We start from the raw sequence: 12,336 nt of genomic DNA on the forward strand, positions 1-12,336 counted from the left end.
CTGGAATGAAAGGGAGGGAACGGTTTAAAAGGCGAGTCTCTTGGACTGGAAAGCAGAGTCGACCACTGGAATGAAAGAACCGAAGACAAGCTGGAAGAGGACGGTTGCTGCAACTCCTGGACCGTTGGTTTGCCCGATGAAGCCCTGCTGCAGGTCCGAATTGCCAAACTCCATTCGACAGAGAAGCTCCTTCAAGGACGGCTTCTTTCTTTGAGTTAGTGGGACCAATCGACTCATAAGATACCTGGATACCATTCTCAAGGCTGGTTAGGATTAACCAGGGAGAGGGACATCAGTTTGTGTTGTTGAATCTACAGCTACTGGAACTGAAGTGACTCCATTTTGTTTGCTTTCTTCAATGATCCCGTGCAGTGCAGGAGTCCCCCAATGTCCTCCCTCTGGCCCCCACGACTGAGGCTCAGGAACAGCGGATCTGCAGGAACTGCCAGGAACCACGACTTCAGCGACATTTGTTTCTTCATACAAAGGTACTGTGCCAACCAGACTGAGAGCATGCCACTCTCGTGGTGAAAGTTTGTGAAACCTTCCCAACTTGCAGGCCTAATCAGCATGTGACCACACAAATGATTATTTTTCGCCTAAACTACTTCTGAGAACTTTTGCAAAGACTTTACCGTTTGATACCAGAACTGCTCTTTCCTATACAGAACACTAGCCCATTGACTTTGGCCTGGCCTATTGACTTGAATTGAACTATTCTGGTGACCTGTAACTATTTGCACTGCCTAGAAAGTATATGTGATCTATTCTACTTACTTTTGTCCTTTTTGCTAACTGCCAAGTAACTCAACTGCCATTTGGCTCCTATTTCAGGGGAGCTCAAACTGTCTCAAAAGCTTAGAGTTTTGTATTGTAGTGTATTGGTATATAATAAGTTGCCTCCTAGTGAAATGTTTTTTTAAATGATTGGGTAATAAATTAATAAGTGTTTTACCAAGAAACCTTGAGTAGAAGTGTCTACTTGAACCACTGCGATTGAAAGACCCCTGTGTAATCACTTGTACTGCTCACATTCACTTGAGATAGGCCTGGCTGCTCAGCTTGCTACCAGAAACTGTGTGGTACAGACTTATACCAAAGGTTGGTCTTGCTTACACCTGTAGTCCGAATTGTGTGTGGTGGTCCCAGAGGGTACTTCATGCAATTCTGCCTAACAAGCTGTTACACTTGTGAAGGGTAGAGCTGAAATCAACGTTAGGTAGGTAGCTATTGCAAGTAACAACTGACGAGCAAAGCTAAAAAGGAACTGAGGCAAGTACCCCAGGTCAGAACAGTACTTTTGGTTACACAAAGAGTGGTCCTGCTGGCTTCTGTCTGGTTGCAGTGATGCAGATCCTGGGTTCCTGGGCCTCAGTCGTGGGGACAAGGGGAGGACGTCTGGGGGGACTCCTGGGGCAGCAATTTGGAATTCGGCAGCAGCTACGAGCTCTTTTCAGGTCAGCGTCACTTACGCAGTTTCAGCACTCAGTAATCGGCATCAAGGTGGATATTGGATACCGGTTTGGCTTCCTTCGCTCCTCGAGTCCTGCACTCTGGTGAGGGGACTCTAGCTCTGGTCATCCTGCTTCTGGAGGGTGCTGGGGAGACTCCTGGAGCTTTAGGCTGGATCCCAGATGTTGCACTAGACTACAGATTTCTCGACCCCTGTCACTCAGTTCCTGCATCAGCAAAGAAGTACAGCCAGTCGGGGAAGATGGTCCAGTGGAGTTAGTCTCAGGGTTAGTTGGTTCCACTAACCCAAGGGAAGAAGTCGTCCCTTCCGGAGCTTCTCTCGTCAATTAGAAAAAGGAGTATCAGCACAGCAGCAGGGCTTCACGGGCAATTCCAAGGTCCAGGAGGATGCAGCAAGCTACGTTCTAGGTTTCTTCGTCGGGTTGTTTTTTCCAGTGGTCAACTCTGCCTTCAGTCCCAAAACCCTCACCTTTTAAGCAGGTTTCCCCCATTCATGCACAGCCTAGCTGTCACTCAAACAGCAGGATGGCTGTCCTAAAAGGACAGCCAGCCAGTCAATGAGGTATTCCTAAAGACAAAGGACAGGGGAGTTTGGGGAACCTCCCTCACTTCCTGCCCTTCAAGACACACTGGAGCCAAAGGCGGGTTTCAGTACTAAAGCCCGCCAAAGGCAAAACGAACAAAGGGGCTCAAACCTGGCTTGGCACGCACAGTAAAACCTATGAATAACCTCACAAGTGAAAAATTGTGAAAAATGAGGATTCAGCCTGCGGTAGAAAAGCACAATGGTAGGAAAATTAAACCACTGCCACCAGCCACTTAAAGTAGTGAGGGTAACAAACATGTTAATGTTACAGGAGTAGGTAGGATAAAGGGCTACGTAACCCCCCCCCCCCCCCCCCAGCACTCCACCTTAAGATGGGGTGTGCTGGACCTATTAAAGTGAAACCCAACTTACAGGAGCACCCCTTAAATATATTGGGATACCCCTGCTGATCACGCTCATACCAGAGTAAAAGCATCTCTCTAGGGAATTAAGTCCATGAGTCTTATCTTGCAAGGATAACAAACTTTAATCTGTACAAAAATGAGGATTGGGGGAATGGCAGTTGACTCTGCCCTTCCAACCAGCATTCTGTCTTCCGTGGCTGGCTCCTGCAGACTAATGGCAAGCAGGCGCCTTTATATACTCTTCAACTTGGTCACTGGATACCGGCGGGGCTGATCCAAAACTGTTGCTCTTCCTTAAAAAGGGATGCTGCAGTGTCCAGTGTTGCATAGCCAGGTTGCAAGCAACTTACCATACTGCTGCTTCTGCAGGAATACATTGTAGCTCCTATTTAGCATAATTTACTATATTATAAACATTCATACATAAAACACACCTTCATGCCATACTTTCAACACTTCACTCATTATTCTTATATTTTATCTGGTCCAGTAATTCTAAAAAACCCTTGTTTTCCTAGTACTCTGTCGTGCATTGAATCGTTTTTAATCTCCACTGGCTTGTGATGGACAGGGAACAGCTGCAGAGTTACCTCGTACTTTCTGCTAGAGCTAGCCAGGACCCACGCAATGCCTGTAGTCTATTTTTAGCACATGCTGCATTATTTTAGGCACAGAGGATACAGCTGTATACCGGGCTTTGAGATTTTAAGCTACACAGAGTAACATTTGCAAGTGTTTCCAGCTAATGGTTATTTGCATCTTATTTAAATATTAGTTTCATTTAGTGGCCACCCATGTCTGTATGTGATTATATTTGCATGAAAAAAGCTTTCTCAGTGCTATAGTGCATAGAAGTCTTGCCTAATTGTAAAGCGCTTGAGGGGTGCAGGAAGGCGCTAGCTCCTCCAACACCTACAAAGAGAAAAAGGTAAGTATCGTCAATTTCACTTTGCTATTCTTGGGAACAGTAGTTCTCGCAAGAAAATATATTTAAACCTTATGAGAAATATAAGGATTTCTCTGTGACACTGCACTGAAGGTGCAGTGCGTAACCATCCAAAAAGTAGATGCCTATAGAGTTTGTCAGACTCCAAAAACAAAGGTAACGCATCAACCAAAGCAGGTCAAAAACACAGAGTGAGAAAAAGATCCCACTCCCTCCAGGGTTAAAATTAAAAAGTCCTAAAGTCCAGCGAAAGAGCTGGGGTCTCTAAGGTGGGAGGAATTTAGTACTAAAATGAAAATTCTCCCTTACACCTCCCAATCACATAAAAAAACAAAGCTATACAGAAATCACAAAGGCTTAAGGTAAGTAAATATCCCAGCCAACACAGTACCTCAGCACAGAAAAAGAGTTCACAGCAGGACTACTTCAGGATCTGCAGCGAAAAACCCAGCCACGGATTCTTTTGTCACGAAGACAGAAGATAGGACACTGGAAGGGATTTTGAAGCAAGGATCAATTGGTAGGCTCCCAGCAGGAGTTTCTTCGTGGCTGGATGCGGCTCTTTGGTTTTGGCGCCCTTTCAGGAGCCAGGAGAAGACCGAATATTGCTGGTTGGATTCTCATCGCTAATCTTGCCCAGCACTGCTGAGGGGACTTCAAGGAATGGCATCATGTCTCTGGAAGTCAAGCATGATTCCACCAAAGTTTCAGCTCGATTCGGAAGAACATACACTGCACAATGGCTTGAGGTCCCAGGGTATTGGGGTATTGCATCCCGCAAGGTTGCAGCACAACGTGGGATTGCTCAAAATGCAGGTCTTCTCAAGTCTAGTGGATCTCACCAGGCTCTAGCACAGGGGCCATCATTTTTGGAGTCTCCAGGTCGCTTGGTAGGAAGGGTAACAGCAGGCTACGATTACACAGCAGGCTCTCTGGTCGCTGGAAATCATCTCAGCCATGGTTTCTTCATCTTCCTCTTCATATTCAGGTCCAGTGGTAGACCACTGTTAGGGAGAATTCACTCTTTAGGCTGAATTTCCTAACCTAGTGAGTCCCCCAGCAGCTTTGCTGGATTTCTGGAGTTTGTTTTTTTCCTCCTGCCAAGAGTGAGACTCTTTTTCTCCCACTCTTGAACATGATTATGGTATTCCTTTGACTGGTAATGTGTTTTATGGGCTATGGGGTCCTTTACTCCAAAGGGTCTCATGTGTTTTTCCTATGTGTGTTACACAGCACCCTCCGTGCAGTAACACAGGGGTGTCATAGTGACACCCCACCATAGACTCCATACCCTGGGACTGACTACTGTCTCCCAGGGCATGTAAAGTCACCATTGGCTTTGCTAGTCCCAAATTATTAACAGAAACCAGTACAAACCATCATATTGTGGACGTACTGGTCGGGGCAATTCGATTGCCCTGGGGTCTGTTAGTCGACGGGGCACGTCTCCGTCCCCCCCTGATCGAGTTTTGGCTGGTGGCAGTGGAAACTACTTGATATATTCGACCGCAAATATTTTCCTATGGGATTTTCCCATTGTTCGAGGCTACCAACTTTAATTATTTAATTCTCATAGCCTCGAACATACCGCCGGTTTATTTAATTAATATTAAATCTCCGGTTGGTATTTTTTGCCAAGACTCGATTCTAAAATGGCGTTTGTGTTCTCTTCTGTGACTCCAACCCAAGTCGAGCCCTTTCTTCCACTTTTTGGCGGGCTTCTCCACAGAAGCCTCCAAAAGTGGTGCCACTCTGTCTGGGTACCACAGGGGGTTTAAGCACCCTGGACTGAGTTACCTTGGTAACTCAAGTCGCACTCTTGTGTGATTGGCCCAAGTGGTGAGCCGGCCGGCTCACCACTTAGCATGTTTGAGTGACAGCTAGGCTGAGTGAATGGGGGTTTCCTGCATAAAAGTAGGGCTTTGGGGACTGGAACTTCAGAAGTCGCCACAGGACCTGAGAATCCGACGAGGGAGAAGCTGAGCCGACCTACCATGACGACACCACCGGTGGAGCCCTGCAGAACCGACTCACCACTTCCCGACGACAGAGAAGATCTCCCGGCTGGAGAGGCTTCTTCCCCTGACTTGTGGGCACAACCAGTTTACCTTTCTTTCTTCGCACCCCAGCCCGGTTTGTGGTCGAACTGCCCGTGCCAAGCACCCCGGCAGCCGGATAGCCACTCACCACTGAACCGCGAATCACCGGACCGCTCCTTGTGCCTGAGAAACTCCGCGCCTGGTTTCTTCCCTGGCAGTGCAACGGATTCCTGTCTTCCTCCACGACGAGATCCTCTCTTCCCCCGGACGAAGCACCGACTTGCATCCGCTGCCAGGAACAACTGCCCCCGCTGGAGCGTTCTCACCACTTTAAGGTACCGTGTCCGCCAGGCCTCCCTTTCTAAAGATTGCTACAAGGTAATAATAACCCCTTAACCTTCTGGACTGGGCTGGCCGCCTTGACCCTCTAACTGGTCCCTTTCTTTGGTCCAACTCCTTTTTGAACCTTTACAAGACTTTTGTGCACTGCAACCGTGTGACCTTGGACACATTTCGCTTGGATCCTCTGAAAGTGGATCCGGCCTCTTGAACTCTAACTTCACGGTGTTACTTTGCCTTCCTCTCTTGTTATGTTCTGATAAAAATGTTGGGATCTGTTTCAACTTGTTCTATGCTTTTCTCTCCCTTTTTAAAACGAACTATTAGAGTGCCATCTACATTAAGCGCTCACCGCTGTCTGAAAAGAAGTGGGGCTTTACTTAAGACTTGTCTAATATTCTTTTAAGGGAGTGTATATCTTTTAGTGACCATGTTTTTGAATTGCTTACTGTTAGTGCCTGTGTGTTTGATGTGGTTTTAAATAAATAATTATATCTCTTTTACACCAAGCCCTGGTCAGTGTTTACTTGTTCTACTGTGTTCTCTTGACCTATTGTGAATACTCTGTATTACTGCCTAACTCTTCTTGAGGGAAGTCTGACTGCTCAGCCACAGCTACCAAGTGAATCTGTGTGGTACAGACTGCTACCAAGTGGGTTTACTGCCAAACACCTGTAGTTCTAAATCTTTTGCAGTGGTCCCAGAGGGAACTGCACAGGTTTCTGCCTAACAACTACCTCCTCAGCTTCCAGGATTGGACTTTTATGCAGGAAACCAGCCAGTCACACAGGCATGCAACTTTCAAACTTTGGGGGTGGGGGGGATCGGGGGTTGTTGTCAGTCCTTTCATGACAGTCAGCCTCCCAGTTTCAACTGGATTCTCACAGGCAGGCCACAAGACAAAGCGCTGCAGAGTTTGACACTTCCCTCGCTTCCTGCCAACACAGACACTCTGGAACTGTGGTGGGCTTGACTGAGGTCTCCCGCCGAAGATAAAGTTAAGACAAAGGACTTTCCCACCCTGGAGGCCAGGGGAAGGACCAAGAAAGGACAAGGAACACTAAAATGTTGAAACAAGACGACGGGGGCCATTATGGTCAAATGGGCACCCTTGGGTGCCTTTACTGCAGCTGCGAAAACAGCCTGCAGTAAAGGTATACCGAATGTGTAAAAAGGTTGACTGCCAAAAGCCATTAAAGGTAAACTTGTCCCTATAACAGAATTGTTACAGGGTTAGCGAGAAAGGGGATGCATTGCATCTCCCTAGCACTCCACATAAGGTGGAGTGCGCTGGTTTTCACCTAACAAAATGTAGAGGGGTTAGAACTATTCTTTCTACCCTTGGGAACTGTAGTTCTCACAAGGTTAGCAGAGAATGTAAAAGGGGAGCCCAGTGTTGGGCAGAATCCTGTGCAGTTCCCTTAGGGAGCACTACAGAAAATTAGGACTACATGTATGAGCAATAAATCCCCTTTGGTATCAGTCTGTATAACAAAGATTTAGTTGGTAGCTGTGGCTAAGCAGTCAGACTTATCTCAAGAGGGAGATGAGCAGTATTCAGGGTTTACACAATAGGACTACAGTACCAAAGCTTTGCATTACAAAGAATATGTTTTTTTTTACACACTTCTAGTTCAACACATTAATCACAGTTATTAAAGTTAAAATCAGTCAAGAAAAGTATACATAACTCCCTAGTTAAATTGTAGACACGTTTGAGCAAGAGTGAAAACTGAGCAAAACGGCACAGTGAAAACAAAACACAAATGGCACTATCAATTTCTCACAAGGGAGGGAAAGAACAAGTTATACAGGAATATACTCTTAGTCACCATAGCAACACTTCCCAATAAGATTGTGAACAAGTTTAGGCAAGGCAGTACTTTAGCATGTTTATTTGTTTATTCACTTTTTATGTGCACCAGACCCATGGGTAGCAGGACGCAGCAATAAGAAAATGCAAGGCTTACATAGTTACAACATAGGATGATATACAATATACACTAACAGTCTCTAGAACACAGATAATACAATATTCAAGTATAGTCAATCAGAATTACAGAAATATACAGTATAGTTTGTCCGGTGTGCCGCCAATGATTACAGTAGGATGTAGTGACACAGGTAAGCTAACGATCGGTGGAGGTAAGGAGTTGAGTGACGTTTTTTCTGAAGCAAAGGTAAGGCAGATCCCCTCTCGGGTCTTGTGGGAGTGAGTTCCAGGTTTTGGCAGTCTTTACAGGGAAGCCATTTCCGCCAATCGTAGTGAGTCTGAAATTAGGTATTATCAAACAGTTAGAGTTGACAGCTCTGGTCGGTCTAAGAGAGGTTTTTCTGTGAAATGTGTCTATCAAGTATCTGGGGGCGGAGTTATTGAGGGCTTTGTGGGTCAGAGATAGCGTCTTAAGTTGTATTTTGTTGTCAGTGGTTAACCATTTGTGATGGCGTCTGACGGAGGAGATATGGGTACTTTTGTTTATGCCCAGTGCTGCTCTGAAGGCATTATTTTGTAGTGTTTGTAATCTTTGAATTATGGTTTTATTGGCTCCAGAATATAGTGCATTACAATAATCAATTCTAGAAAGTATTAGGGCTCTGGCCAAGATTAAACAACTGTTATTTGAAAGGAAGGGTTTACCGGCTCTTATCAACTTGCAGGTGTAGGCTGTAGAAGAGGCAAGGGATTTTACCTGTTTATCCAGTGAAAGGGTTGAGTCAAGATAGAATCCAAGGGTCTTTTACTTCCTTGGACACTTGGATGATATTCCCATCTATATTGAAGGATGAGAATTCCTGGCCTAGTTTTTTAATATTGGTGTGGGTGCCCAAGATTATCAAATCAGTCTTATCATCGTTCAGACAGAGGCCATGAGTGGCCATCCATGCCTGGATGATAAGATATATCTTGTTCACCAATTCCGTGTCCTTCACGTGATCCCCAGAAAGCGGTAGGAGAATCTGTGTATCATCTGCATAGTTAGTGTAGGTGATACCTAGATGGTCCAGATCATCAAACAGGGGCTTGGTGACGATGTTATAAAGAGTTGGGGAGACACAAGAGCCTTCGGGGACACCACACGAGATAGGGGTAGGATCTGCAGCTGCCGTGGGAGAGAAGACTTATGGTTCGTTCGCTCAGGAATGACTCAATCCATCTGATGGCCTCTGGGGAGAAGAGGGCGGCAGAGTCCAAGTGACTACAGAGGACTTTATGAGCCACTAAGTCAAAGGCCGCTGAGAGGTCCAGAAGTAGCAGGAGTATAATGTATAATACTTCAGTGAAAACCGAGCAAAATGGCACTTCACAAGTTTTAAAAGTGGGAAGGAAAAGGTGGTTATAAGAGTTGGGTGCACCAACACATTTCTAGTTGAGAAGCAATCTAGAGAAGGCAGTTGTAACAGATTTAGCCAGAGTCAATAGGCCTGTGCCAGAGTCACTGGTACAGGGCAAAGTGCCCAGGAGCAAAATGTTCTTGTAGCTGCAGTCAAGTCTTTGTTAAACTATTCGAAAAGGTGGTTGCAGAAGGTGAAAGACAATGTTAGACGATAGGGGCAGCCAACCCAACAGGTAGGTAAAGGATTTAAAACACCTTTAACACTACCAAACGAAAAGGGAGGCCTGGCGGAACAAAGTACCTTAAAATGTAGAAGAGGCTCCTGCGGTGGCGTTTGTTCCCGGCAGTTCCTGCATTTCGGGAGATCCAGCAGAGGAAGTGAGACTCTCGTTGTGGAGGAAGGTTAGAGTTACTGCACTGCCCAGGGATGAAACCAGCCGTGGTGCTGCCAAACGAAATAAAAAGGTACGCTCCTTTAAGTCGCGGTCCGGGTGGACGGGTGCCTGGCTATCCGGATTGGCAAACTGGTTGGCCCCACCAGCTTAAGGGAAGGCAGCTCTTGCAGATGAAGATCTTCTCTCGTCATGTGGCGAAAAGAGGTGAGACGCTGCAGCAGGGCTTCACCGGTGGTTCAGTTGATGCAGATGTCTTTGGCTTCTCTCCTCTTCGGCTTCTTAGTTTCAGTGGTGACGTCTTGCTCTTCCAGTCCTCAGGACCCTGCTTTTACGCAAAATGATCCCCATTCATACAGCCTAGCCGTCACTCACAATGTGGAGTGGTCATCCTGGCGGGAGACCCTCCAGCCTATCAGGGCAGAGTGCGACATGGGTTGCTGAGGCAACCCTGTCCAGGTGTCCTACTCCCCGTCCCACACAATGGGTCCACCCCAGACTCAGTGGCGCCGAAAGGAGGGCTTCTTGGCAGAAGCCCGCCAAAAAGACAAACAAAGGTTCCCCGACCTGGGTTAGGATCTTAGAGAAAGACACGAGAAAGAATTTATATAAAAGTTCTGGCAAATAAAACCTACCGGAGTAAATATAAAAATAAACCGGCGGTATTTTAGAGGCTGTCAGTAAGTGTGGTAGCCTTGAACAATGGGAAAATCCCATAGAGAAATATTCACGGTCAAATATTTTTGGCAGTAACCACTGCCACCAGCCAGAAACTTTCGAGAGAGGGACTGTAAGGTACCCTCTCGAAAATTAACATAAGGGAAAAACTATTAACCCTTTCCAGTACCTCTATAGTAAGATGGGTTGTACTAGTTTTGTTCATAAAGAGTGCTTTACATGCCCTGGGAGACAGTAGTCAGTCCCAGGGTATGGAGTCTATGTTTGGGGGTCGCTACGACACCCCTGTGTCACTGCACGGAGGGTGCTGTGTAACACATGTGGATAAAGATGGTTCCTATGAGGGTGAGATAAACCCCATAGACATTAAACACAAAAATAGCCTAGAACACACAGCAAATATGCCCAAGAGTGGGAAAAAGAGTCTCACTCTTAGCAGGAGAAAAAAAAAAACTTCAAAAGGGACTCTTTAGGTAAGGGAAATTAGCCATAGAATGAGAATTCTCCCTAACAGGAGCCCAAAGGGCAACCCTGCAGCAACAAAAGGTATCAAGCAAAAAGTGTTGGGTGTCTCACAAGTGAGGGAGATTTAGCCCTAAAGTTAAAATCTTACATAACCGGAATAATTTTATAAAGTCCTAAATAGCTGCACTTTACCCAACAGGCACTGTGCCTGAAGAACAAGGGGTACATTACAACAACAAGGTTGCATTATGTAATAACGACTTTCTCAGAACAAAAGATAAAAGGTGAGGCTTGTTCAGCATTTAAAAAATAAAATTAATATCATGGTGAGCAAGAAAATAAAACCTCAAAGAAAATGTTAGGAATAGAAGAATCAAGCCAGATTCTCTTTCGACAACCGAAAAAAAGAAAAATCAAAAGAAGTCCTTGTACATAGACCTACCTAAGCGAAGTGGGCTAAAAACTGATGTGGCACAATTAAAAAATGTCAGTGTTCAGATATAATCTCCTGCTCTCTGAATGACTAACAGTGAGACCCCTGTGGAAGCAGGGATCTGCAGCCTTTGTCTCACCAGATGTTTTGAACTAGCATATAAGCAGTCAGCATAATTAATGGTTAGTGATCTGGGGAGTGCATCCAAGAGAGCTACAGAAATGACAAGTTAGATGAAATGCATGTATACAAAGACGCAATCATATTCTGTGCAATGCAATTCCATGTTCCATTGCACACTACTAGTTATGTTTACCCACCTTGGATGGTGGAAGCGTTGTTGGGGTTTCCACATCAAAGGCGATAGGAGGGGGGAGATCATGGCCATCCTGAGAGAGGAACGAAAGAGAAAAATGAGAGCTGAGAAGAGGCATACAAAAGCAAGATGGGGAAAGGCAGATAAAATTAAGAAAAATTGGGAAAAACTAAGACCATTGGAATACTACAATCCTTCTAGGGTAGGGTCTCATCAACCAGCCCAATACAGAAACCAGTCCGTTTTTCTAGACAACCATAAACAAGGATGAAAGAATTAACAGCCCAATGAATCCAGTGGAGATTGTCTGCACGTGTTTTGGTCATTTTGAAAACTGCACTAGATTTGCTAGTCAATGATTTGTAGAGTTGAGCCCTTACCACTAACTACCCATGATGGAGATGCATCAAAGCTCATAATATAGAAGGAATTCTCTCTTACCAGACGCAGCAGCTTCGGAAAGCGTTCCCGGATTGCACTGTCGCACACCGCATCAAAAATAAAAAACAAAGAGACGAGACAAAAGTGAGGTTTCAAAACAGGCTAACATGGCATCGCAGACACAGCCCAAAGAGAACATCCCTACCGCCCACTAGTAGTGCCCAATATTCCAAGGAAGGTGGCAGAGTCTGGATTCATTTTTGAGAAGGCCCTGCTAAAGGCAGCGAGCAAGGAAGCCAAATAGTTCCCCAGCCACTTGATTTTATTAGTCTTATGGGGATTATCAAAAAAAGTAAAAAGAAAGGAAAATGGGAATTTATGCATCAAAGTCGGGGATCTCTGGTAATAGAGCATGGAAGTGTTACTTCGCAGTATTACTTCAGATGTCACAGGAAAATCTCGAGCCATAGATAGGATCTCTTGATTTAATCAGGAGGTGTGGTTTGTTGGTGTAACAAGGAGAATGTTGTTTCCTAGGCATTCAATCTCATCACTCAAAGGCAGCAGCAATAATCTAGCATTTCATCC

General features: G+C 45.4%; 1 protein-coding gene across 1 annotated transcript in view; it reads right to left on the minus strand.

Annotated features, from left to right (window-relative positions):
• Nucleotides 1-12,336, minus strand: part of NXF1 (nuclear RNA export factor 1) — a 537,434-nt gene that overhangs the window by 200,417 nt on the left and 324,681 nt on the right. Inside the window, exons 11-12 of the mRNA XM_069645157.1 lie at nt 11,809-11,845; nt 11,372-11,440 (exon numbers count right to left, since the gene is read on the minus strand). Coding sequence (XP_069501258.1) covers nt 11,372-11,440; nt 11,809-11,845 — 106 coding nt within the window. The remainder of the gene's footprint in view (nt 1-11,371; nt 11,441-11,808; nt 11,846-12,336) is intronic.

Source organism: Ambystoma mexicanum, chromosome 2p (assembly GCF_040938575.1).
Source record: "Ambystoma mexicanum isolate Mex_15411 chromosome 2p, UKY_AmexF1_1, whole genome shotgun sequence".
In the NCBI taxonomy this organism is placed as follows: Eukaryota; Metazoa; Chordata; class Amphibia; order Caudata; family Ambystomatidae; genus Ambystoma; species Ambystoma mexicanum.